The following is a 27,519-nucleotide window of genomic DNA, read 5'->3' on the forward strand; positions in this document are numbered from 1 at the left end:
TTTGATGCCAGCAACACGTGACAAAGAAGTTGGTAAAGGTGGCAATAAATACTGATAAAGTTGAAGAATTCTCATCAAACACTCATTTGGAACATCCCACAGGTGTGCAGGCTAATTGGGAACAGGTGGATGCCATTATTGGGTATAAAAGCACCTTCCGTGAAATGCTCAGTCATTCACAAACAAGGATTGGGAAACGGTCACCACTTTGTGAACAAATGCGAGAGCAAATTGTCAAACGTTTTCAGAACAACATTTCTCAACAGGCTATTGCAAGAAATTTAGGAATTTCACCATCTGCGGTCCGTAATACCATCAAAAGGTTCAGAGAATCTGGAGAAATCACTCCACGTAAGCGATGATATAACGGACCTTCGTTCCCTCAGGCGGTACTGATTCAAAAAGCGACATCAGTGTGTAAATTATATCACCACATGGGCTCAGGAACACTTCAGAAAACCACTGTCAGTAACTACAGTCTGTCACTACATCTAAAAGTGCAAGTTAAAACTACTATGTCAAGCCAAAGCCATTTATCAACGACACCCAGAAACGCCGCCGGCTTCTCTGGGCCCGAGCTCATCTAAGATGGACTGATGCAAAGTGGAAAAGTGTTCTGTGGTCTGACGAGTCCACATTTCAAATAGTTTTTTTGGAAACGGTGAACGTTGTGTCTTTCGGACCAAAGAGGAAAAGAACCATCAGGATTTTTCTAGGTAAAAAGTTGAAAAGCCAGCATCTGTGATGGTATGGGGGTGCATTAGTGCCCAAGGCATCGGTAACTTACACATCTGTGAAGGCACCATTAGTGCTGAAAGGTACGTACAGGTTATGGAGCTACATATGTTGCCATCCAAGCAACGTTATCATGGAAGCCCTTGCTTATGACAGCAAAAGAATGCCAAGTCACTTGTTACAACAGCGTGGCTTCATGGGAAAAGAGTGCGGGTACTAGACTGGCTTGCCTGTAGTCCATACCTGTCTCCCATTGAAAATGAATGGCGCATTATGAAGCTTAAAATACCACCACGGAGACCCCGGACTGTTGAACAACTTAAGCTGTACATAAAACAAGAATGGGAAATAATTCCACCTGAAAAGCTTCAAAAATGTGTCTCTTTAGTTCCCAAAAGGTTTATTGAGTGTTGTTAAAAAAAAGGTGATGTAACACAGTGGTGAACATGCCCTTTCCCAACTACTTTGGCACATGTTGCAGCCATGTAATTCTAAGTTATTTATTATTTGCAAAAAAAAAAAAATGTTATGAGTTTGAACATCAAATATCTTGTCTTTGTAGTGCATTCAATTCAATATGGGTTGAAAAGGATTTGCAAATCATTGTAGTCCATTTATATTTACATTTAACACAATTTCCCAACTCATATGGAAACGGGGTTTTTAAAATAACTGACTCATTCATTTGTATTATACATATATAAGTGAAATAAGTATTGTAGTTTGACTGTAACGCTTTGCTATGCAGATGTATGTATCTTGAAGTACCTAATTTGACAGTGGTTTTCTGAAGTGTTCCTGAGCCCATGTGGTGATATCCTTTACACACTGATGTGTTGTTTTTTGATGCAGTACCGCCTGAGGGATCCAAGGTCCATAATATCATCGCTTACGTGCAGTGTTTTCTCCAGATTCTCTGAACCTTTTGATGATATTACGGACCGTAGATGATGAAATCCCTAAACTTCTTGTAATATATCGTTGAAAAATGCTGTTCTTAAACTGTTGGACGATTTGCTCATGCATTTGTTCACTAAGTGGTGACCCTACCTCGCCCTATCCTTGTTTGTGAATGACTGAGCATTTCATGGAAGCTGCTTTTATACACAATCATAGCACGCACTTGTTCCCAATGAGCCTGTTCACCTGTGAGATGTATTCCAAATAAGTGTTTGATGAGCATTCCTCAACTTTCTCAGTCTTTTTTGCCACTTGAGCCAGCTTTTTGAAACATGTCGAAGCCATCAAATTCCAAATGAACTAATATTTGCAAAAAATAAAGTGTTTCAGTTCGAACGTTAAGTATTTTGTCTTTATAGTCTATTCAATTGAATATAGGTTGAAAAAGATTTGCAAATCATCGTATTCTGTTTTTATTTACACAACGTGTATATATATATATATATATATATATATATATATATATACATATATATATATATACATATATATATATATATATATATATATATATATATATATATACATACATATACATACATACATACATACACATATATATATATATATATATATATATATATATATACACGTATATATATGTATATATATATATATATGTACATATACATAGCCGAGAAATCGAACAATATCCAAATATTATCCACTTTAAGAAACTGTTCAAAGTGTTTAACAAAGTGATAGACATCTTGAACCCTATTGAAAAAGAGAACATCTTTTTAAAATCAAATTAAGACATCAAATACTTTTCTGTTTTGTTTGATCAGCCGTTTTACTGCCGTGTTACAGGCACCGTTTGGAAACAATTAAGGTATGAAAATAAACATTTGCAAAATCTTACTATGTGAATATATCTAATTTCATAACGTGCGGTATACTGTTTATTTGCGACTTATAGTCCAGTGCGGCTAATATATATTCTAAAATTTAGTGGGTGCAGCTTACAAACCGGAAAATATGATATATGTGTATATATATATATATATGTATGTGTGTATATATATATATATATATATATATATATATATATATATATATATATAATAAACAGTGCAAGTACTGTATACAGTATCTCAAAACTGACTACATTCATCACAATTCTGCTAATATTTTATTATGTATCTTTATGGGTACAACACTGAAGAAATGACACATAGGACATAGCGGTGTACCCACTTTTGTTGCTAGCAGTTTTGACATTAATAGATGTGTCTTGAGTTGATTTGAGGAGGCAGTGCATTTACGCTGTTCTATAAGCTGTACATAGACTATTTTATGTTGTATCAAAATCATTTCCTTGGTGGAATATTATAATAAAATATAATAAAAGATTTGTAGAAATGTAACAGGGGCACTCAAATTGATAATTAATTGATTGTTTTTAAAGGTGTATGTATGTCTTGAATATTATGAATGTGTTGATATACATATGACAGGGTAATTAGTATTGTGCACCTTAGTATGACTTTAAAAATAAATATCTGGTTGTTAATTTATTATTAGACATTTGCAAGGTATGCAGATGTGTAATATGCCATGTAGTTTTTATCTTCTTTTTTTTTAAATATTTGTTGAACTCATTGTTTTACACTTGCATGACAGTAACGCATGTTAAAACATTCTCTTCTGCAGTCAACCAAGAGTGATGTCATAATGGTCGCTTTTTTAATGCAATAATTTAATTAAACCTGGTTGCATATGCCCAACACAAACCGGGCAATAGGGTTGCCAATAGGCCTGTGCAATTTATCAATAAATTTGAGTTTTGTTGCAGAAAATCAAAAAAATAAACAAATAGATTTTTTTCTGCTCTTGCTTCGGCATACTTTTTGCCCCCACAAGCTTTTGTATCTTCCACTCTCCCTCCTTAATACCTCAACAGCGAAACTTAGCAATACGTGGATAATGCTAACGAGAGCGAGGATTTTTTTCTAAAAAAAAAGAAAGGTGTTGTCTGTAGTTTTGTATTGTGGCAACAGGTGTGGAACAAATCACTGCAGACTGCAAAGTTTGTTTAAAAGTGGCAGCAGCACAACAAACTTATTCCAGCATCTAAAACAGAAGCCTCCAATTGAGTGTGGGAAATGCAACTGTTTACGAGGCGAACAAGACTAACACCAAACAAACTCCAGCTAAAAAGCAACTTACTGTGGTGCAATCATTTACACCAGGAATGTATGACGATATCATGTATGATGAGACTGAAGCACAGTGGAGGACGATCACAAAAGCAGCCATTCTGCATACTGCCAAGATGAGTGAATGAAAAAGCCTGCCTTTATCCACTTACTGAAACGATAGTCCTCTCATGTTTTACTTGATTAATTATTTGCATACAATGTACAATACAATATTTTTTATTTACATAAGTATTCTTATAAAGATAGAAGTTTTAAGTTTGCACTACATCAATCTCAATGTTGAAAGTTATAATATATTTGGATTTATGGTGTAATGCTAAATTTTTTTGTTAAAATAAGTAATTTATTCAAGATAGAAGTATTACCTTCCAGAGGAAGCTCTAAATTTGGATTATTGAAAATCATTTTATAAAAAGTACAATTTATGTCTGGTCTAAAAAGATTAAAAGACAATTTTTCTAAGATATAATGCATACACTACATTTTATATTTCAAACTACTAGTTTTTGAACAAATAAAATAAAAACTTGGTTTGAATTATCGCTGTCATTTGTACAAAGTTTTTTTTAAATCACAAATCTAATTTTTGGGTGAAAAAAATCCGAAATTTTATATTTAGGCAATATCGCCTCGACCTAGTCGCCACCAATCTACGATAGCAGATGAACAACCAAAGCTTTGTCAGCTAAGAAGTAAATGACAAAATGCACAAACCTGCATGCAGCAATTGTCAAAACCAGCTGAAGCTACTGGCAAAGATTCATATACAGTATGGCTTTTAATCACACATTTTCACGCAGAGCTGTTGTGTGTCCTTACCCGCTGTTCTCCGCCCTCTCTGCGAGGATCATGTTTCTTGGCGAAATGCCTCAAGTTGTCATAGTTATGGAAGTTAAAAAGTTCCACCAGGTCCTGTAATGCGAAAGTAACACATTATAAAGGTAGATAAACAACCAGACCATTGTACATTGAGTGAGTTTTCATATGCTAGTGGCCCCACAAAAAGAAGTGGAGACAGACAAGAGTGTTGAAACTGTTTCCTTTATTTCTCTCTGCATAGCTCATAAAGTTATGGGCGGACTTACGCCTTCTTTTCAGGAAATATCCAAAATGGGAGATAAAACAAGTCATTAAATTTTTGGACCGATCCGGATCATTTCTACAATGTTATTACATTAAGTCAACGTTACAAGCCTCTACTATTGTGTGTGTGTGTGTGTGTGTGTGTGTGTGTGTGTGTGTGTGTATGCTATCGACCCCGCCTCCACCAACAGACACAAAGACAGTGAAATACTGACAAGAGGCTTGACCATTAATCTACCTTTTAGAAAACGTCAGAAATGGGATAAGTAATAGGTGTATGTATACATGCTGGAGCTAATCCGGATCACCGTCTGGATTCAGGACAACGGAATCGGAAGATAAACTTTTCTAGTTATCAATGTCTAAGTGTTTTTTGTGGCTATGTCACAATACCAACGTGTGGACAAAGTAAGTCAATATTTTAAGAGCTTTCATATTCTTTGACTTATTTTAAGAGCATTCATATTCTATTTCATCAACACTTTTGAAAAGACAAAACTCGCCAAAAGGCGAAAAAACTAGGAAAATACACACATGCTGAGAGTATAGAGACATGACTCTTCCTGTTTAACAACTCAAGTGGATAACTATGCCTCCGCAACAATGTTTTGCCTTGTTTCTTGGCCTGCAGGTGTGTAAATGTCATCCACAGAGACAAAGTTCACTCATAGAGGCATATTTGTATTATTTAAGGTTTGTAAACCAAAAAAGTTGGATATAAAAGGGTTCCTATATCGAGGTCCCACAGTAGTATTATTTGATTCTATGCTCAGTTTAAAGGGGAATTACACTTTTTTTTTTTTTTAGATTTTGCCAATCATTCACAACCTTTAATGTATGTAAGACAAGAACAAGTTTTGTTTTTTATGCACTCTAACTCGTAAATAACTGCATATGTGAGCAAAAGTACGCTTACAATGGAACCTATAGGTGTCTCTCTATTCTGCCTAAAAAGCTCTTAAAAAAACCTCCAAACACTTCCATCAACCTTATACATACACCCTCTTAATATATATGTAATGTAGTAACAGGCAGATTCATAATAACATGTAATATTTACGTATTTTAATAATTTTATACATGCGGTGGCGCATTAATTCCAAAAACGCATCACAACGGTCAATTTTTCTTTTAACAACATCATTGAGTACTACTCACTGCAGACTTCATGAGAGCCAACAAACTATAAAACACAATGTCTGCTCTCACTGGGATTCAAACTGGTAGGATGTTCACATATTTCCGTTTTTTTCTTTTTAATGACTAAGGAAAAAGAGAAAAAAGGGGACTGGAAGGAAGCATCTTTTCTGTTCTTTTTCACCACTAAGTTGGCTGTCAAAGCGGACCAACTTCTCAGTTTATGTTGACATCATTTCACTATTCAGGTTAAAAACATGATTGACTATCTAGAATAAACTTTCACAAGCTCAGAGGCTGGAAAGCAGCTCACTGGGCTCATGATGTCAAAACAGAAGCAGAAGGAAGTAACCACTCTCTGATCATTGCGCTTTTTGCATGGTTATTTATTGGGTTTTGTGGTTGGAATAGGCACAACAGCTGCAATGATATAATGGCTCTCATTGGTTCCATTGTAAGTGTTTATTTACAAGTTAGTATGCATTTAAAAAAATACATACCGGTATGTGGTCTTGTCTCTCATAAGCATTGTAAATTCTAACTTGAGACCATGTTTAGGAAAGGTGTAGAAGGTTCCTTGTTTGACCCACTTTAAACAACCACATATTTTTACTGCTACTGTATACTTCAGGAATCGAGTGCTGTGTTACATACCGTGCAAAACTGAATTCCTCTGACTGAGTTGCCCAGTTTGTCTAAGGGAGGTGACCAGCAAAAAATACCCATCACATTGGGGACTACCAGCAGGATCCCCCCTGAAACTCCAGACTTGGCAGGCAGACCCACCTAAAAAACAAAAACAATTGATCAAAAAAACAACCAAAAATCTGTATAGTATACGCAATGCTAGTATTCCATGAAAAAAATGATTAGAAACATATCAACCAGCTGACATTATTTCTAATGTTACACTGCAGCATATGACAATGTTTTCCTTTAAAAAATGATTATAAAACAACAGGGGTTTCAAATGGAAATATAGAAGTACAGTAAAATTGAGTGTTGATGTCAAAATTACTTTTTTTTTATCACCGATAAGAGCTCTACTTTTAACCGCTGCACTAGGTTCTTCATTCGGTCGCCAGTCCCTCCAGAATTTCACAAGGTTTATCTGCGCTTACACTCTCTGGAACTTTTGCCGTAGCTTTCTGAAAAAGCGGCAATGTTTTGAGGCCTATTTTCTTCAATAACATTGGATTAACTTGTGATATTACGAATTTGTTATCCATGTTTGTAGTGATCCTTGTAATCTTACTATAGAAAAACAGAGGATCTCAACAAAATTGGAAAACAAACACTGTATTGATGCTTTAATTATTTTATACCACACATACCTACAAATAGTAACAAAATGGCAGTAAAAGCCCATTCTTTTGAGCTCATTGTCAAATTACTGTACTGTTTAATTTAACCATAACTAATAATAGTTACTTATAATTACGAAAAGATACACCACCAAAGGCTTTCTTATTTTCTTCTAAATTGCAATCTACTCTGTTGTCCACAAGTTGCAGAAATCAATATTCATTTTATGCTTGAAAAGGGATTTTCCATCATAAACATTCATTTATGTTCCAGCACATTTAATATGCACATTAAGAACATTTGCAAACTGTTGAGAGCGATGTAGAGCGCTCATTTTTTTTTGTAATTGAGAGACAATGAGCAATTATCATCACACATCATCTCAGTCATGTAAATGGTGTCTCTTTGCTAGGTCAGCATTGCAAATGAAAATCTGTTCTTAATTCCCTTACCCAAAATAAAAGGTTAAATCACATAAAGTAGAAAGTAAATATATGTATATCATATAACCTAGAAGGCTTAGCGCTGTAGACGGGAAAAAACTATACAATTGTGCTGATTGAGCAAAAAAGACTGGAATTATTGTCATACGCTGCTGTTTCTGCTTCATCTTCACAAGAAAGAAATAAGTACTGATTAGACAGTTTGCTCGCTCAGAAACAAATTAGATGGGCAAAAAAGACGCTAATCAGCAAAAACCTGCAGGAAAGTTGTAGGCTTAGGACAATGTTACAAGGCCGTGCATAACTTGTGAGGATTGGTCGAATTTGCATCAGCTGGCTATGTAATGTATGAATACATGGATTCCCTTGAACAGTGGTACCAAGGTGTTTGCCAGTTAACATTTCATTGGGATTAAATATAGTTTTCCGCGCAGAAAAAAATTTGAAATACATATAAATGGCACAATTTTTTTTCAAATAAGTTTTAGTCAAAATAGGAATCATGGATTAAGTGGGACATACAAAAACCAAAGAACCACTGCATTCATAATCAAGAATGTTTGCCAGTAACCTAAAGCTTAATTGGTCAAGACTATATATAATCGCACAAGAATGGAAATATAAAGAGCAATTTAAAATCAATCACATTTTTCCACGAATATAACAAGAATCATTTGACTTACATGGAAGGCAAACTGTCCAGAGAAGTCATACATGCCACAGGAGTGCATGAGACTCAGGGTGTTTCTCACAGCCTCAGGGCTTAACACACGTTCACCTGTGATCGGACAGATGCCCCCATTAGCGAGTGTGGCAGCCATCACGCTGGCGCTCTCGCAGGTCACCTCAATGGAGCACAGCTGGAAATCAAACACAGTGATATAAAAAGATCAGCAAATCTCCTGAATAGTGTTGGATTAACTTTATTTGGGGTTAGAAGACATACAGTATATTCAAATACTTAAATCTGATATCTACTGCTGTCATTGTTCTTGTTTGTCTCTGACAAAATACAGATATTTCAGTATATAACTTATTATTTGAAGTTTTGGTACAACATGATAGTTTGATGCAATTAAACCAAACAAGGATATACTCAACACCAAATTACAGACCCCGTTTCCATATGGGTTGGGAAATTGTGTTAGATGTAAATATAAACGGAATACAATGATTCGCAAATCATTTTCAACCCATATTCAGTTCAATATGCTACAAAGACAAAATATTTGATGTTCAAACTGATAAACTTTTTTTTTTTTGCAAATAATCCTTAACTTTAGAATTTGATGCCAGCAACACGTGACAAAGAAGTTGGGAGAGATGGCAATAAATACTGATAAAGTTGAGGAATGCTCATCAAACACTTATTTGGAACACCCCACAGGTATGCAGGCTAATTGGGAACAGTTGGGTGCCATGATTGGGTATAAAAACAGCATCCCAAAAAATGCTCAGTCGTTCACAACAAAGGATAGGGCGAGGTACACCCCTTTGTCCACAACTGCGTGAGCACATACTCAAACAGTTTAGGAACAACGTTTCTCAAAGTGCAATTGCAAGAAATTCAGGGAATTCAACATCTACGGTCCATAATATCATCAAAAGGTTCAGAGAATCTGGAGAAATCACTCCACGTAAGCGGCATGTCCGAAAACCAACATTGAATGACCGTGACCTTCAATCCCTCAGATGGCACCGTATCAAAATCCGACATCAATCTCTAAAGGATATCACCACATGGGCTCTGGAACACTTCAGAAAACCACTGTCACTAAATACGGTTCTTCGCTACATCTGTAAGTGCAAGTTAAAGCTCTACTATGCAAAGCGAAAGCCATTTATCAACAACATCCAGAAACTCCGCCTGCTTCTCTGGGTCCGAGATTATCTAAGATGGACTGATGCGAAGTGGAAAAGTTTTTTGTTGTCTGACGTGTCCACATTTCAGATTGCTTTTGGAAATATTCGACATCGTGTCATCCGGTCCAAAGGGGAAGCGTACCATCCAGACTGTTATCGACGCAAAGTCCAAAAGCCAGCATCTGTGATGGTATGGAGGTGCATTAGTGCCCAAGGCATGGGTAACTTACACATCTGTGAAGACACCATTAATGCTGAAAGGTACATACAGGTTTTGGAACAACATATGCTGCCATCTAAGCGCCGTCTTTTTCATGGACGCTCCTGCTTATTTCAGCAAGACAATGCCAAGCCACATTCAGCACGTGTTACAACAACGTGGCTTCGTAAAAAAAGAATGCGGGTACTTTCCTGGCTCGCATGTAGTCCAGACCTGTCTCCCATCGAAAATGTGTGGCGCATTATGAAGTGTAAAATACAACAGCGGACAACCCGGACTGTTGAACGACTGGAGCTATACATAAAACAAGAATGGGAAAGAATTCCACTTTCAAAACTTCAACAATTAGTTTCCTCATTTCCCAAACGTTTAGAGTGTTTTTAAAAGAAAAGGTGATGTAACACAGTGGTGAACATGCCCTTTCCCAACTACTTTGGCACGTGATGCAGCCATGAAATTCTAAGTTAATTATTATTTGCAAAAAAATGTTTATCAGTTTTAACATGAAATATCTTTGTCTTTGTAGTGCATTCAATTGAATATGGGTTGAAAAGGATTTGCAAATCATTGTATTCCGTTTATATTTACATCTAACACAATTTCCCAACTCATATGGAAACCAGGTTTGTAAAACAGCATTCTTATAGAATATTCTGCCACTGATTAAACAGGGAATCTTTCATTTTAGCGACTCATTCAGTGAGTGGGAGCCTATCCCAGCTGACTTCAGGCGAAGGGCGGGGTAAAGTACACCCTGGACTGGCTGCTGGTCAATCACATGGCACATACAAACTAATGACCATTCGCACTCACATTTACGGCATTGATACTGGTCAATGTTGAGATGTTGGTACATACAAAATATCTCTAACAACGGTGTGGCGCCAGGATTCTCCCGGCGAAATGCAAATAAACACACACAAAGTCACCTGAAAGTAGAGGTCCAGTATAGATGTCATGTCTGTCCCCTCTGGAAAACACTGCAGGAAAAACTTGTTTAACAAATTTTCAAAGCCACGCAGAAGAAAAACACTTTACAAATATAGAATATCTTCAAAAGGAGATTTCAGTTAAACATAAACCTGAAAGGGACAAGCGGTAGAAAATGGATGGTTGGATAAATAAGTTTGAAATGTACTACAGGCCTTTTATTCTATTTAATTATTATTAATATATACATATATATACATACATATATATATATATATATATATACATATATATATATATATATATACTTTTTTTCCAATGCCCAAAACTACAAAAGAGGAAATAATTTGTATCCATGTGTAATTAATGCAACTTTTGTGCAAAAACGATCTGCATTTAAACATGAATATGTGTATATTTCATCTTTCCATCTTTCTTACATTTATATCTTCATCTGCTTAAATTAATATAATAGCTTTTGCTGTCAATATAGCTATTGTTAGTGTACTTTTGTGTCATCCCCATCCATACAGTACATTCACTGTAAAAAAAAAAAAATGTTGTCACTTCAAAAAGTTAAACCACTTTGGGCACCTCTGAGTTCAAGGCTGAGGAAACCTTTGCTGTTTTTTTCAATTAATTAGATGAATCAATATTTTTGTTTATTCTGTTTTACAATATTCCACTTTTCTGAGACACCTAATTTCAGATTTTTGTTATCTGGAAGCTATAACCATCACACAAATAAAGTCTTGAAATATTTCACTTTATGTACAATGGATTAAGTCAACTTCCACACAAATACACTATTTTAATGTACACAAAAGGCTAATTGGTATAAATTTGTGTTAGTAAGCATTTTTCCTTTGACAAAAAAAAGTCAAAGTACCGATGGTAGTCACACACACACGAGGTGTGGTGAAGTTAACCTCTGCATTTGACCCATCTGCCGCGCTCGGGAATCATTTTGGTGAATTAAGCCCTAATTCCAACCCTTGATGCTGAGTGCCAAGCAGGGAGGTAATGGGTCCCAATATTTAGTCTTTGGTATGCCTCGACCGGGGTTTGAACGCACGACCAACCGCCCAAGGGCGGACACTAACCACAACAGCCACTGAGCAGGCATGTCTATCATGCCTGCTCTATCATGTCTACACAGCATATTGAGAGGCCACACCTCTCAACATGATGATTATACAACATAAGTATTGCAGAGATGTGCCTTAGGCTGGCCACATAAGTCACTTAAAAATGTGAAATTTGACTGTATTTGGTTATGCAATGCAATTGATTTAGCAACTGGTCAGGTGGCTGGTCTCATACCAGTTTAGATGTAAAGATGATGGATGTGGAGGCCTTAGGCTGGCATGGTTTTGCTCTGCAGTACGAGTGTTGTTCCAGACCTGTTCCATGGGTCAAGCATATGTGCTATATAACGCACTATACAAATATAATTGGCTTAGTTGAATGGACTTGATGAATATTTAACAAAACACCAAGAGTTGAACATCTGAGTAGAATACACTATGACTCATCCGAGGACAAACCTTTTTTTCTTTCAAGTAGTAGCCGATGGCAAAGTTCCTGTCTCCTGAATCACGCTCGGACTGGAATCTGTCACACAAACAGAATACTCCGTATCACAAGGAGGAAGCACATGTTTCCCCGTTTGTGTGTGTGTGTATGCATGTCAACATAGGCACCAGTATGCAGTCTTGCAATGTGACTACCATCATGAATCATGCACATGTGACAAGAGACCTTTACAATGCAAACTTAGTTTTTAGTTCTTATCAGTAAGGATTGTGCTTGGGAATTTTACCCCTCTATATTTATAAAAAAAAAAAAAAAAAAAAAAAAAAAAACAACTTAGATTTATATCGCGCTTTTCTAAACACTCAAAGCGCTCACAGAGAAGTGGGACTCACATTCATTCACACCTAGTGGTGGTAAGCTACATCAGTAGCCACAGCTGCCCTGGGGTAGAATGACGGAAGCGTGGCTGCCAGTTTGCGCCTACGGCCCCTCCGACCACCACCTATCATTCATTCATCATTCATTCACCAGTGTGAGCGGCACCGGGGGCAAAGGGTGAAATGTCCTGCCCAAGGACACAACGGCAGCGATCTTTGGGATGTCAATAGATGGGAAGCGAACCTGCAACCCTCAGGTTTCTAGCCGGCCACTCTACCCACTATGCCACGCCGCCTCAAATAATTAAGTAATTAAATCAAATAATTGTCCAGTGAACACAATAAAGCTGTGAATTGCAAAAGCTAACTACAAAGAGTGAAATAACAGAAATAATGAATATCTTCAAACAAGGTATATTGTGCTTAATTTTGCCTGGGTCAGAGGTTTGTCTTTAAAAGGGCTTAATATAGTGTGTTTATTAATATTGCATTGGCTATGGCAAGTATACAAAACATTAATTACAGCATACATATCACTACTGGATAATATTGTTGGATCTTGGTAGGATGAAAGAAAAAAAACAATTAACATACAACATTGTTTACAACTAAACTAATTCTGGGGTTTTTGAATCTGTAGGTCATAGTGGGGGTCAGCGGGCCGAGGTGTTCAGTTAAAGTGGCACTGAATATGTCAAGGACAATGAATCTTACTTCTTGGTAATGTTTAGTGCACATTTTCGAGTGACTTACGTGGCATTGCTGAAACCCACATACTCGTTTCCTGCCATGTTTTTCAAGAAGTTCATTACCTGACAAAGTAGCAAAAGGTGGCATGATTAGCAGTCAGACATTTTTGACACTCTAGGTGTACCGATACAACTTTTTTCACTTCCGATAGAAAACCACATTGGAGCTTTGAGTATTAGCCAGTGATGTTGATAGGTTTTGATTGTAGTGAGTCTCCGGGACCCACAGTTAGTGTTTGGAGTGGGTTCCTGAGAAATGCAATTCGTCCCCAATTAACAAAAAAAACATTTTTAGGTTTATTCTATTTTATTGAAACATAGCATTAAACTTATTTAATGATGGGAAGGTATTACTTAAAATTTTCTGTGACAAATTCAATCATTATTTATGTTGGGAATTTCAATCAATGAGGTGAGTCAATGAGACTGGTGGACAGAAAGTTGACTGAGTCATTCTAAATTGGACTGTCTCAAGTACTTAGCAAAATTCCTGATTTGCCTATACTGATATTGATCCGATACAATGGCAGCATAAATCATACATAATATGAATGTTACAAAAAGCATTATCAAGTAACATGACTAAAACAGAGAACTATAGCATATGTGAAAAAACAATAACCTATTTATTATTAACCTCCTGGAATGGACTTGTGCTGTCTTTAAATTGAAGTGGAGTGGTATTGCTATTTAGCAATACCCATTGGCGAAAATATTTAAATAAATTAAGTAAGTTAAATGATGTGGACACATTTGTTACTGGATACTTCCTAAAACACGCTTCTGCCCTTTGAGACTTTTTATGTGTAAGCATAATGTAATTACAATTATATATATTTATTTTTTAATAATTTCTGATAAAGTTGCATGTTATTTACAGATGTCTCCAAGGCAGACACCTAAGTGTTCATAGTTGTTTATATCGTCCAATGTGTTCTAGACTGAAACTCTTTTTGCTTAAAGACACTTATTACGTATATCTAGCTTGTGTGCTATAGTGTGCTTAGCTGTTGTGCAGCTGCTTGTTCCAAGTAGACTATGTATAGCCTACCATGTATACATTTTGTGATAACTTGACTAAAATATAAGAAAATACCAATTTTGTGCACTTATTGGAGGACATTAATGTTAACTGGCTGTTCAGCTTTGCAAAAATGAACACGCTGTAGAACTCCTTATATTAGAGCGCATAAGATTTGATGCAAGCCGACATAATCTGATACTTGTTTTTTTTGCTGATATCGGATAGCGGTCCGATATCGGATCTGATCGGAACTCCCCTAATACAAACGCAATGAAATGTTACTTTCATCAAGCTTCCCATACTTACATAGTCAAATTTTTCTGCATTGCCTTCGCCTTGCTGAGGGACAATAAAAAAATACAGTTAGTTTATTTATTTTATAAAAGGTAAGTATCAAAGGTGAAATATGACGATAAAAGTAAATAATGCTGCTACAGAGTACTAAAGAATAAGCAGATATGATGTGAAATCACATAGTAATGCCGTAGAATGAGAACAGATATAGATTGGCTTTGTGTTAATGTGACAAGTGGGAACATTTTTGGACCTGTGTTACTGTTACCAGTTAAGAAGATGAATAGGGATTAAAAGAGATGTACAAAAACACAACTAAACAGTGTACATGTTTATAAATTAGGTTTGATGTACTGGTTTTAGATACATGAATTTAGTTGTAAGAGTTATAATGCAGATGTTGTTATCTTTGTGTCAAATGTGGACTCACATATCATCTGTAAAGCTGGGTATTTAACGAAACCTTATCTGTGAATTTCGTCTAAAACCTCCGGCCTAGTGTTCTGTACAATTTTTAATGCACACATGTTTTTAGATGCTGCTTAGTCCCACCAACAAAACACTGCAAAAGATAGACATGCATACACTTTTATGGCGCAGTAACATTTTCAGTACATTCAACACGTTGAACCATTCATGTTTTTACTTTTAGAGTTTACATGTTTAGACCTTAGGTTTTTACATGTGAATGAAACATTTAAAGTTATACCCTTAACTGTGCAGAAGAATAAAACAATAACACTGATGGAGAGTCACTACAGAGAGATTTCTAAAGGCTGATTGGAGAAGAAAAAGTAAAAGGGGGAGGGGGAGGGGTTGGGGGAGTGCAAGGAGAAATATATGGAAAAGGAAGAAAAAATTACCAACGTCATTTGACCTGCAGCAGCAGTCATTATTTCCCACAGTTCCTAAGTCTGGAAAATATGCAACATACAAAAACAGCAACAATATGTAGCCTTCAAGCACCAGGTAACAGTTTGGGGCATAGTGCTACAATAAACATATAATAATTTTCCCGTTAAAATTAATATTAACTAGGCAAACAGCTCGTTATTGGCAAAAAATAACTAAATTGACACACTGCCCCCCAACCACCAACATACAACCCCCTGCGAGTATTGTGGGGTCACACAGCTAGGTAGCGTATAGATGTTTTTAGGGGTACATTACTGCAAACCACAGTGAATGTGCCAGTACATTAGCTTCATCCGAGAACGGAATACAAAACGTAGATACAGTGTCAGTGTTGTTATTATTAGCAACACACTTGAGTCATGAGCTGAAAAAAATTATTTCACCTGTAAAATATATGAGTCCTATTATATTTTCTGTGTTCTCCCGGAATATTAATAGTATCATTAAATGCATTCTTAGAACAAATTTAAATCACCTCACAGCTTTTAGTTGTATTGCTTGCTCGAATTAATAGTGCCCCAACTTACGAGTGTTTTAAGATACGAGCGGTCTCCAAGCTATTTGTTATGTTTTAAGTTGCAAGCAGAAATTCGATCTACGAGCCTTCCCGCCACTTGTTTGTGTAGCGAGTGTCACAGTGAACCTCGTAAGAGTACTTTCTAGCAATAGCTTCTTGCTAGAGAGCGACAATTAATTTTTTTTTTTTGACGATAAGAACAAAGACAGTGAGTGTGAGGCAGTGTTAAGAACAATTGGACGATATTCATTAAACTAAAGAAAAATCATCCAAACATGGCCGATCATGGAGCCAACTCTAAATGGTAGACATTTATCCATGAAAATATGGAAAACCTGCTGATGGTGTATTAAATGGAGAAGCACCTGGAAGAAGGCACTGTAGAAGTCTGCTCTCCAAGACAAATGATTTACATTAAAACATTACTTAATAAAACTACTGTAGTTGTATGTAGTACATTCTGTTGTATTGTTTTTCATACAATATTTCGTATTTAAAAGTTAGTTTTTAAATTGTACAAGTTGTTTATGTTGCATGTTAATAATGTCTTCTTTGGGTGGGTGCAAGCACTGATAATTTGATTTAAATTTTAATTTCTATGGATGTTCTCATTCATCCAGGTCATTGTCCTCTCAGGGTATTCAATCGATCGCAACTGGACTGTTTGGTTTGTCTTAGAAGACGCTTCGCCGCTCATCAAAAACGTCTAAGGCAAACCAAACAGTCCCGTTGCGATTGATTGAATGTCCTGAGATTAATTTCAATGGTTAAGATACGAGTGTTTAGAGTTATGACCGCCGTCATAGAACAAATTAAACTCGTAAGTTGAGGTACTATTATATTTAGGAAGCCTGTCATTAGTCTTTTGAAGAATCTTGATAAAAATGAAATAAAATTGCCGTAGATTGGCCAATACACATTTAAAGTAGTTAAATGTGAGTATCATTAGACAGAGTTGTAGTTACAACAAGCAATTGGCATCGGTGCGGTGGAATTGCCCTATAGTATCGCAGCAAAAACATTATTTGCCTTGGCTGCTTAGCTGGTTGTACTGCCTTATAGAAAAGCATCCTGGTTCAGCCAGTAAACTACACACTAGTAAGAGCATATTATTTATTTACTTAAGAGAAGTTAGTTTTAAAGTGTACACACCAAAAAATATCCAACTAAACAGAAAAGTCCTATCGGGCATCCAATCTCATGCTACACTGTAAATACAATATGAGAGAAGGATTTCAAACTTATCCGACATTTACAGTAAGTCATGCTGCAGAATTTTCTTGTTTGGATAAAACTTTTGTAGAAGGACAGCAATTATACATACTCACATATTTTGCACCGAGTTACCAAAGTGAAAACATTCTTACAGTGAGTCTAATACTGATGTCAAACTGTTGACAATAACTCCTCAAGAAGACTAAGGGCCTGATTTACTAAGATCGTACCACACCCTAAACAGTATGTGCAATCTATAAAATTGTGTGTACTATTTGTGGGCGTTGTGTGTGTGATTTACTTACACTCCATGTACAATTCAAAAGTGGTGCAGATCACCTTATTTAAATGAGGATTTTGCGTGTACTATGCGGCATCACAACAGAGACACTTACGGTAATTTTTTACTGCACATGCACTTTATCATGCTCCTGCCTGTGGCGGTTGCTATGTTTTGCAGGAAACATCTACCACTTTTCATGGGCATTTTAGACACAGTCTCAAGTGCTACAACGGAACCCACTTATTTACCCCGTCCTTTTTTATTTGTATCGCATGAAGTTGCGCTCAAGAGAGAAAACATGCATATAGTATATTGTATATTATAAATGAAAACACAAATGGTATTAAAAAAATGCCAGCAGACAGCAAAATGCATCAATTTGATTTGTTTTAATCAGCTCTTAATTCGCCCAGCAAGTAAGTATAAAATGACAAAAGCATTTTGCTGAATAGAAAAATGTCTTAATATTTTATATTTCTGAAAGACAATGCAAATATGTTGTCACACACACCCCCACACGCACTGCGAGCACCGAGCAAATCAATATTCACATACTTTTCAGATGTGCTAAGTAAAATGCAAAATAGTGCCTGCTTAATAGTAATGAGTGTTGCTAAATCACATTGCGCGTGCTATTTAACATATTTGCGACTTGTCTTTAGTATTGTGGGCATGTTGATGACTAGCGTATATTCTGCATATTTGCGACGACTGAGACACAAAATAGATTGCACCAGTTATTCTGCTCATTTAACAAATGCAATCCACTTTGCATATATTTAGTAGATCAGCTTTACACGTGTTTTAGTACACGCAAGCCTTTAGTAAATCAGGTCCTTACTGTTCTGTGTTGAAAAATTGCAACTGACGAACACAAGAAACTGCACTGGAGAAGAAGACATTCTTCAAGCACAGCTAAGAAGGCACAATAAAAGTCGAGCATCCAATGACTTGGATGTAGGATGTAAAATAACACCACAGTGGTAACAACAAAGAATTTCAGGAAACAACCAGTGTGTTAAATCAGTAAAAACGTTTTGCCTTTTTACCTTTATCAGGGAGGTACAAACAATAGCTCCAGCATTCACCATTGGGTTGTGGGGCTTATCTGCAAACCAACAGGAGTTCAGTTATTATGTGGTCAATGGTAATTGTATAAAAATGTCCTCAAGTCTCTAAACAAAGCATACAAATTCATCAAACAAAGCTGTGTTAAATGAAAAACAAAACACATGCAATGACCTCCTGCAAAAGAAAGCACATGGCAAACATGTGCATAAAAAAAAAAACCCTAAAAACATTTGTGTTTTAAAGTTTGCATTGCAATCATATGTCAGTTGGTGACACCATAAAAATTCTGACAATGCTGTCCGAACAACACAAATAAACTTGTCCCTGTGAAGCCTCAAACGATCAGCGGTTGCAGGAATAGTTGGTATATAGCAAGCTGGTGAGAGCAAGCCTCTGAACTCTTTAGCAGTTCATGTGACACACTTACATCACCTTTAATTCCTCAATAGCATGATCTACTTGCACAACACCACTGCCAGGATGGTAAAATCCCTACGAAGGATTTGATGACAAACAAAGCAATGGTGGTGTTTTCTTTTCAAAAACAGAACATTGTGAACTAGCAGAAAATGCATTAACAGCTAGCTACTCACATTTAACTAAAACAAACATAAACTAATAACTAAAAAGCAAAATACGCAGGCTGTACGTCAACTTTTAGGTATGGATGTGCCGATTCGATCGACCACCGATTTTCATGAAAAAGTACTGTATGTGATTGGCCAATGCCTTCTAGTGTCGATCACCAACACAAATCCACTGCAGCTAATACTTTATTTATTTGTATTCCCCTGGTTGACAAACGGCTGGCAGCCAATTATGTATCTTCATACACAAGTATAGATATTTAAGAGTAAATCAAGAAGTAGATTAATAAGAGTCTAGAAAGAGGATAATATAACAACAACTGTTGGTATGTTAGCATTGTCGCAGTTCGTACATGACACGTAAGAGGGCTGATCGATCCATAAATTGCGGGTGACAATACCATGGTCTCAGTCTATGATCTACACTAGTTAATTGGTTAATATATTTTTTTTCTGAAAATAATTTTTGGGTTGTTTTAAAAAGTTTTGTTAATGTTGACATATTCAGAAAATAATTCCCTGGACACAGGACGACTTTAAGGGCAAAAAAACAAAGGATTTCACTGAATAGTAGATAATATTTTGGGTGGATTTTGTTGTTATTGGGTACTATTGACTTTGTTTTGTTCAACCATTTGAATGTAATACAAGAGAATACGGAACTACTTAAAATATTGTGTCGATATTGTTAAACTGTCAAGAGCACTCACCATATATACATAGAAAAATGTACACAGTTTATACATGTGATCGGTATCAGCCTAACTCATGAATGATCAGTACCCTAAAACCCTGATCGGAAAATCCACAGTTTTAGATGTCAAAATGTAGCCCTATATATGCTATGAGGTAGATACGTAAAGATAATAATACACAAAAAAGTGTTACGGATCAACACTGTGTACATAACAAGGCCAACTATTTGCCAGCAGCACGTACAGGCGATTCACCTCACAGCCCAAAAAATGGTTTATTTTTTAAATTCTGGAATAAAAACTCAATGTATCAATGTTTTAAGCTGACTTCACTTTATTTGGGCTGAGATGCCAATTGATACATACAAACTGAAACATTCCTATAATTTGTAAAAAGATAAATCCACTAACCATCTTCATCGAGAAACAGCTTGTTAAAACGGAGGCCACTGGGTTCCTTCCCGATGAAACTGTGCACATACTCGGTGCCGTGGTCATGAACAGCAACAGCATACTTCAGGGGCTTGACACAAGACTGCATACAGAAGGGGACCTTTGTGTCTCCCACTGTGTATCTACAAAAGGCACATAATTATTAAGTTTAAATACCAATTTAAAAAAAATTATATTAACAACACATACATCAAAACAACTGCTAAAAAATATTTATCAATGTGAAATATCATTACCATACTTTTATAGATTGTTAATACTCAGGGAGGTCTAAAGTTCAGTTGATAACAGTAACTGCCCAGTGTTAAGTACCATTTACCTTCATGACTTCTGCTCCTACACAAACATTTCATGTCAATGGAATTTCACAGCCTCTTGAAAAACAACTTGTTCAAACCAATTGTTGCAACACTCCTTACAGCTGATAATTGCCCCGGATGTTTTTACAGACACCTAATTTCGGTACACCTGCAGTGCAATGACATGTTTAACAGACATCCCTCCAGGATTTTGTTAGCTTTGTGGTCTAAAATGCCTGATTTTGCAAGAGCTTTTTGACAAACGTTGAACAACTATTTCAGTCTTTTGAGGGTTCTTAGTTTCAATTACAATGCATCAGCTTGTGGTTTTATGATTTTTAAATACATGTTTGAAGTGTTCTTTGTGACACATTGTAATTTGTGGTCACATTAAAGTATGTTTTTTATATAGCAACCTTTTGAATTATTGAACATTTATCAATCATTCAGTCAATCAATGTTTATTTATATAGCCCTAAATCTCAAGTGTTTCAAAGGGCTGCACAAGCCACAAAGACATCCTTGGTTCAGAGCCCACATAAGGGCAAGGAAAAACTCACGACCCAGTGGGACGCCGATGTGAATGACTATGAGAAACCTGGGAGAGGACCGCAGATGTGGGTGACCTACCCCCTGTAGGGGAGACCGAATGCAACGGACGTCGTGTGGTTCTTTGTGTTAGCAGTTGTGACTCCAATTCTCAATACACCAGTGCGTAACGAAGGCAGTCTGTTCTCTGCTAAAGTCTGACAGAAGCAAGGGAAGAAATTAGCACCTGTTGTCTGCTTTATAATGTCTGTCTTCAACAGAACTACACATTATTCGTCTACCAGAACAATTTAGATTGCGGGCCAGACAGGATAAACACAATTAACTACGGTTCGGTTATCCTTACTGACATAAGAGCATTTTTAAAACAAATGTATTTTGTTTCCAGGACTCTGAAAGTGTGCACTGATTTTTAAAAAAAAAAATGTATACACCGTTGTACTTCACTATAATGATGCACATAGGTGTTATGTTTGACTCATCTTTGATTACTATTAATGGCTTGGACAAAACACGACAACACGACTTTTGGTGCTAATCCAGCAGCCTTAGTAAGTGGTTGGTGCACTGCATAACATTAAAACCATGGTGGCCTCAATCATATGTTGTATTCAAAAGTGAAAACTTATTAGAAAATTGTGGGTGATGTAAAGGAAAGTGAGGCTTTTTTATTTACAGAAGCTTCCCATGCGGGCCATTTGAGTGTTGATTTTGAAATAGTTCTGCAGGCAGGATGAATGAGATCTTTGTTGGTGAATGAGACGATGAAAAATGATCATCACACGTGGACAGAATGTATGCTGGCAATGTAAATCACATTTAAAATGGAACTACACATTTTTGGAATTAGGTCAATCATTCAAAATCCTTAAGGTAAACAAGAACACACTTTTTTTTTTCTTTTTTATGCATTCCAACTCGTGAATAGACGCTAGAAAAAGTCAGCTAACAATGGAGCTAATGGGAGTCGCTCTCTTCCGCCTATAAAGCTCACTAAAAACCAAGCAAAATCTGCCTTTAACATTTTACATTCAGACTGTAAAAGAGACACATTCATAATAACATGTAATATTTTCATATTTTGCTCATTTTAGGCATACATCGGCGTGTTTGTTTAATGGACGCCTCACAGCAGGCTTACCCTTCAATAACAACGCTACAACTCATGGCAGACTTTGTAAGCAATAGCAAAGACTACTGAGAAAGAAATGATGATCCAGAACCTTATATTTTTGAGCCTGAATATAAGGAAGATGGGCTACCAGTTTAATAAAAGGTGTGCTAAACAGCTTAAGTGAAACCTTAAGCATCATGCAACAGTATTGCTAAGTGCTAACCAAAAAATACAAACTACAAACATTATAAAACAATCACTTACTGTAATATGTTGGCTCTCCCTGGCATGCCAGCTGATAAAATGTTCATATCTTCTCGTTTAGATGAATGATTAATCATAATCCTCACGCAGTTAGAAAAACAAAGATGCCGCAATTGAAAGCCTTTTTGTGTCTTTCTCACCATCTCCGGGTAAAAGTTGAAAGTTAAAGTTGACCAACTTCTTGATTTATGGCCACATCCTTCTACTATACCAGTGAGAGAAATTTATTTATAATCTAAAATTAACTTTCACCAACTCAGAGGCGATGCACCAGCTCACCGGATGAATATGTCAATAAAGCAGCATAAAAATGAGCGCTTATAATAAAATAACGCTAATACTTGGTTAATATTTAGGTCACCAGATGTAAATGCAGTATTGTCGGCAGTTTTTGGATGGTTCATAAAGGGGTTTATGGGTGAAATAGTGTACGCCATTAGCTGCATTGTTAGCCAACTCGTACTTGCCGTATATCATGCCTTAGAATGCATATGAAGAAAAATACATGTGCTCTTGGCTAACAACGGGGTTTGCGAATGATAGGCAAAATTCCAAAAAAGTGCAAATCCCCTTTAGCTCAGTAATAACCACATCCAATGGCAAACTGATAATGATTGGCAATGATTGAACATAATGCAGGAAAATTGCAGAGATTGAAGAAATTATCAAAACCGCACCAAATTAGCAGGGATTGGTTGAATTTGTATGTACTAGCCCTATTACAACATTGCAAAATCCCAGAGGGTCTGAATTGAATGCTCTGTGCCTGTAGAAAAGCCAGTAAGTCAGTAAGATTTAAAGCACTCTTTTGAATACTTTACTTGGTCTTACCTCTGCCCATCTACTGTGCACAAAGAGACAGCCCACAGATCTGGACTGAATTTGGAAAGTTGAGGGATGTAGTCTGCAACCTGAAAGACGCAATAATAAGTTAACTGAAACAAGAACCACAGCTACAGCTTGAAGTTTGTGGATCAAAAGATAACATCCACTATAAAGACAGGAATGACAAACACTGTCAAAGTCGAGACCGAAATGAGGAGACAAGTTAGATCATACAGTGTCTGTCTTAAACTAAATTGACATTTTAAAAAGAAACTCATTAATTTAAAATGTCTGCATCGTGATCTAAGGGTTGGCATGAACAGACCAAGACTGCAGACATTTATATGGCTCATTTTGATAAGATGACCCATATTTTGTCATGGAGCTAAATGCTCATGCACATGCAGAAAAAAAAAAATACATATATATTAATGAGAAATGAACTGTTCTTTAAAATTGCTATCACTAACCTGTAACGACTTCTAACTGGCTAATAACTATCAGACGGACATCAAAGATCCAGTTCATGAGATAAAGGAGTAATGGATTTAAGGACAAACCTGCCCTCCACTGAGATTTTTGGCACTCTCATAAAGCTCATCAATGTGGGAAGTGAAGGACTGGAAGTCTGGGATGACGAACTTCTTGCGGAAGGCCTGCGTGAGCAGGACAATGTTGTTCTGGACACACCTGATGTACAAACCACAAATAGCATGCTCAAACACAGCGATTGCATGCAACTGAGGAAAAGTTTGTCAATCAGGTTTTCAACCCTGATTTACAACAAACTGAAAGATGTGGATAATGATGAAGCTTCATTATTAGCTCAACCACATCACCTGATGATGAATTAAAAACAACAAACTGCATAAAACCATGCACATAATGTAATTATCCAAGGTTTTGGGAACATTTAAACATAAACATTTTTATTGTATTAAAAAATCAAAGTGCAATATTACTATAGAGAAACCTGCATTTGAAAAATAAATCCAAATTTTGAAGAGGGCAACTGAATGCAGCTCAATTGTAACCATTATATAGGATATAAGGGCTCCAGTGATAAATTTTTTTTAGTAGTAAATTTTATCAATTAGTTTGTTCAATTAATCAAGTAATTGTAAAAAACATACTTAGTAACTTCGATGCGTATTTTAGGGGGAAATAGTTCAAAATAAAAATGATTTGCTTGCCATACGCTTCTTTCTTTTCTTTTCAATAAATGTATATCACAAACAGTGAAATTGTACTTTCATCTGTGCATTAATAGAAATGAAAAACATTCTCTACAGTTTGGCGCCATGCAGATCCCGGCACCCACACACCAGTGTGCTCGTATTTTCGTTTCATATCACAGTTATTGTGACCAAAAGTATTAAAACCATCATGGAAATCTTTTAACAGAGTTTTATTTACAAAAATAAAGAAATAAATAGACATACAATAGCACAATCAAAATATACATACAACACAACTTTTCTAGGCAGAGGAATAATTACTGTTCTGGCATATTATAAGTCATAGTATTGTTATTTTAGTGTTTAAATATGTTTATATTCTTCTGTTTTAATTCATGAGCGTTTTTGAGGGTTTTTTAATGATAAAGGCAAAACGATGGTTACACATCTGTTTTTTTTATGTCACGCAACGGGTTCTCTTTCGGTTGTAGACAAGTCTATACATGGATCTTCACAGCTATCTCTCTGTCCTGATTGTGACAGCACAGCCTGTAGAGGTTAAATGTGCACACTTTAATATCTTAGTTGCTAAGACAACAATGTGTTTTTTTCAAGTTTAGATTAAGGTATAACATTTGTAATAGGGAACAACATTAAAGAAGCTGTATGCAGCTTGCTTTATTTAAAGGAAAAAAAATAAACCAAAGAAATATGACAAGAACTTAACAGACTACCTTATTTTACAATTAGTGGTTTAACAGAACATATGTTTTACAATTAAAAATTATACAAAATAAAAATTGCCTGTCTGCCAAAATAATTTGTCTGGCTTTTAAGCTGTTCACTCGCCACTGTCTCATCCACACGAACACAAAGGGAGCGAGTATACTCTGACAAAAACAGTCCTAGAGAAGTATTGGACATTGTGGTTACATTCAATGCATTCAATGATATCCAACGTTGGTAGTTAAACTTTGCTAAACCCAGTATCATCAGCTAACAACACAAAAATCTACATACATGTTTTTACATAATTACATAATAAAAAGCTGTGGATATAATGCTTAGAACAGGTTGGAAAGGAAGGGCCCACCAAGCATTAGTGCAAAGGTTACACACAGCCCCTTTAATTATTTTTTTGTATTTATTTTAGCATTTAAGCTAACTAATGGTTAGTGCGGTAGTTTGCGTCTTCAGTAAATGAACAATATAACCGGTTTGTGAGTTTATCGAAGTGCAGTTATGACAATTTTAATTTAGAACAGTTATTCTAAACGTTTGGAGTTTTACAGCGGTCTATCAATCATTGATACCCTTAATATTACATCCCTATTACTGCATAGAGTAATTACTGCATAAATGACTGCATCAAAAACAAATGTTAAGGAACACAATTTGATGTTTTAACGACGGATACAATTATTTAGGTGTGAATACTATAAACACTGATGAATACAACATTCATTGATATTATGATGGAATGCTTACACAAATACACTTTGGGTAACTGTCAAAGATTACTGTCTAAAATACCATGCACTGCATTGTGTGTGAAACAGATTACTTTACTAAATCGATCTAACAGAGTAAAATTATAATCTCAATATGTTTACAAAGTACCACATCAGATATATCTCGATAAAGCTATAGCTACAGTGCCAGGTAGTTAGGTTTGCCTCTTAACTCCTAAAGTGTGACAATAAAAGGATAAGATATTGTAATAGGCGAATAAGATAATCACAGGATGCAAGGCAACTCACTTCTTGAATAAGTGCTTATCCAGTGTAACGCCATCGGAGGTATTCCTGAGGGTTTCTTTGAGTGTTTCCATGCATTCCTTTAGTCTGGGATCTCCTGTGCGAAGTCCTGTGGCTTTAAGTGCCTAAAATATTAAATTAACAAACATAAAAACATTGTGAATCCACTGCTGAGAAACATGCATAGGTCTGTTTGCACAAATACACGCAATATGATGGTTTTTAAAAATGTTAACACATTAGTATAGGGACGGCGTGGTGCAGTGGGAGAGTGGCCGTGCGCAACCCGAGGGTCCCTGGTTCAAATCCCACCTAGTACCAACTTCGTCACGTCCGTTGTGTTCTGAGCAAGACACTTCACCCTTGCTCCTGATGGGTGCTGATTGGCGCCTTGCATGGCAGCTCCCTCCATCAGTGTGTGAATGTGTGTGTGAATGGGTAAATGTGGAAGTAGTGTCAAAGCGCTTTGAGTACCTTGAAGGTAGAAAAGCGCTATAGAAGTACAACCCATTTATCATTTAGTAATAAATATAAAATTAAATACTTTAATAAAATTTTTTACATTCAAAACATTTCAGATTAACCAAGTTGTAGATACAAATTATTTGAAAGCTTTTTAGATAACTGAAACACTTTAGTTTGGCAATCTGTATATTGTCAAATATAAGTGTGGCACACGCAAAATCATGGTACAGTGGGGCAAAAAAGTATTTAGTCAGCCACTGATTGTGCAAGTTCTCCTACTTAAAATGATGACGGAGGTCTGTAATTTTCACCATAGGTACACTTCAACTGTGAGAGACAGAATGTGAAAAAAAAATCCAGGAATTCACATTGAAGGAATTTTAAATAATTTATTTGTAAATGATGAAGGAAAATAAGTATTTGGTCAACAATTCAAAGCTCTCACTGATGGAAGGAGGTTTTGGCTCAAAATCTCACGATTCATTCTTTCCTTAACATGGATAAATTGTCCTGT

The 27,519-nt window shown here is 36.1% G+C and overlaps 1 protein-coding gene across 6 annotated transcripts in view; it reads right to left on the reverse strand.

The window, feature by feature from the left end:
• The window catches only part of glsb (glutaminase b), a 65,354-nt gene that overhangs the window by 21,557 nt on the left and 16,278 nt on the right, over positions 1 to 27,519 (reverse strand). For all 6 annotated transcript variants that reach the window (XM_061918553.1, XM_061918552.1, XM_061918555.1 and 3 more), the window contains 12 exons: positions 26,544 to 26,665; positions 24,166 to 24,295; positions 23,612 to 23,691; positions 20,513 to 20,676; positions 18,798 to 18,856; positions 14,831 to 14,863; positions 13,505 to 13,563; positions 12,386 to 12,452; positions 10,838 to 10,888; positions 8,509 to 8,685; positions 6,732 to 6,863; positions 4,677 to 4,769 (listed from right to left, as the gene is read on the reverse strand). In XM_061918553.1, coding sequence (XP_061774537.1) covers positions 4,677 to 4,769; positions 6,732 to 6,863; positions 8,509 to 8,685; positions 10,838 to 10,888; positions 12,386 to 12,452; positions 13,505 to 13,563; positions 14,831 to 14,863; positions 18,798 to 18,856; positions 20,513 to 20,676; positions 23,612 to 23,691; positions 24,166 to 24,295; positions 26,544 to 26,665 — 1,167 coding nt within the window. The remainder of the gene's footprint in view (positions 1 to 4,676; positions 4,770 to 6,731; positions 6,864 to 8,508; positions 8,686 to 10,837; positions 10,889 to 12,385; positions 12,453 to 13,504; positions 13,564 to 14,830; positions 14,864 to 18,797; positions 18,857 to 20,512; positions 20,677 to 23,611; positions 23,692 to 24,165; positions 24,296 to 26,543; positions 26,666 to 27,519) is intronic.

Source organism: Nerophis ophidion, linkage group LG13 (genome assembly GCF_033978795.1).
Source record: "Nerophis ophidion isolate RoL-2023_Sa linkage group LG13, RoL_Noph_v1.0, whole genome shotgun sequence".
NCBI classification, from domain to species: domain Eukaryota; kingdom Metazoa; phylum Chordata; class Actinopteri; order Syngnathiformes; family Syngnathidae; genus Nerophis; species Nerophis ophidion.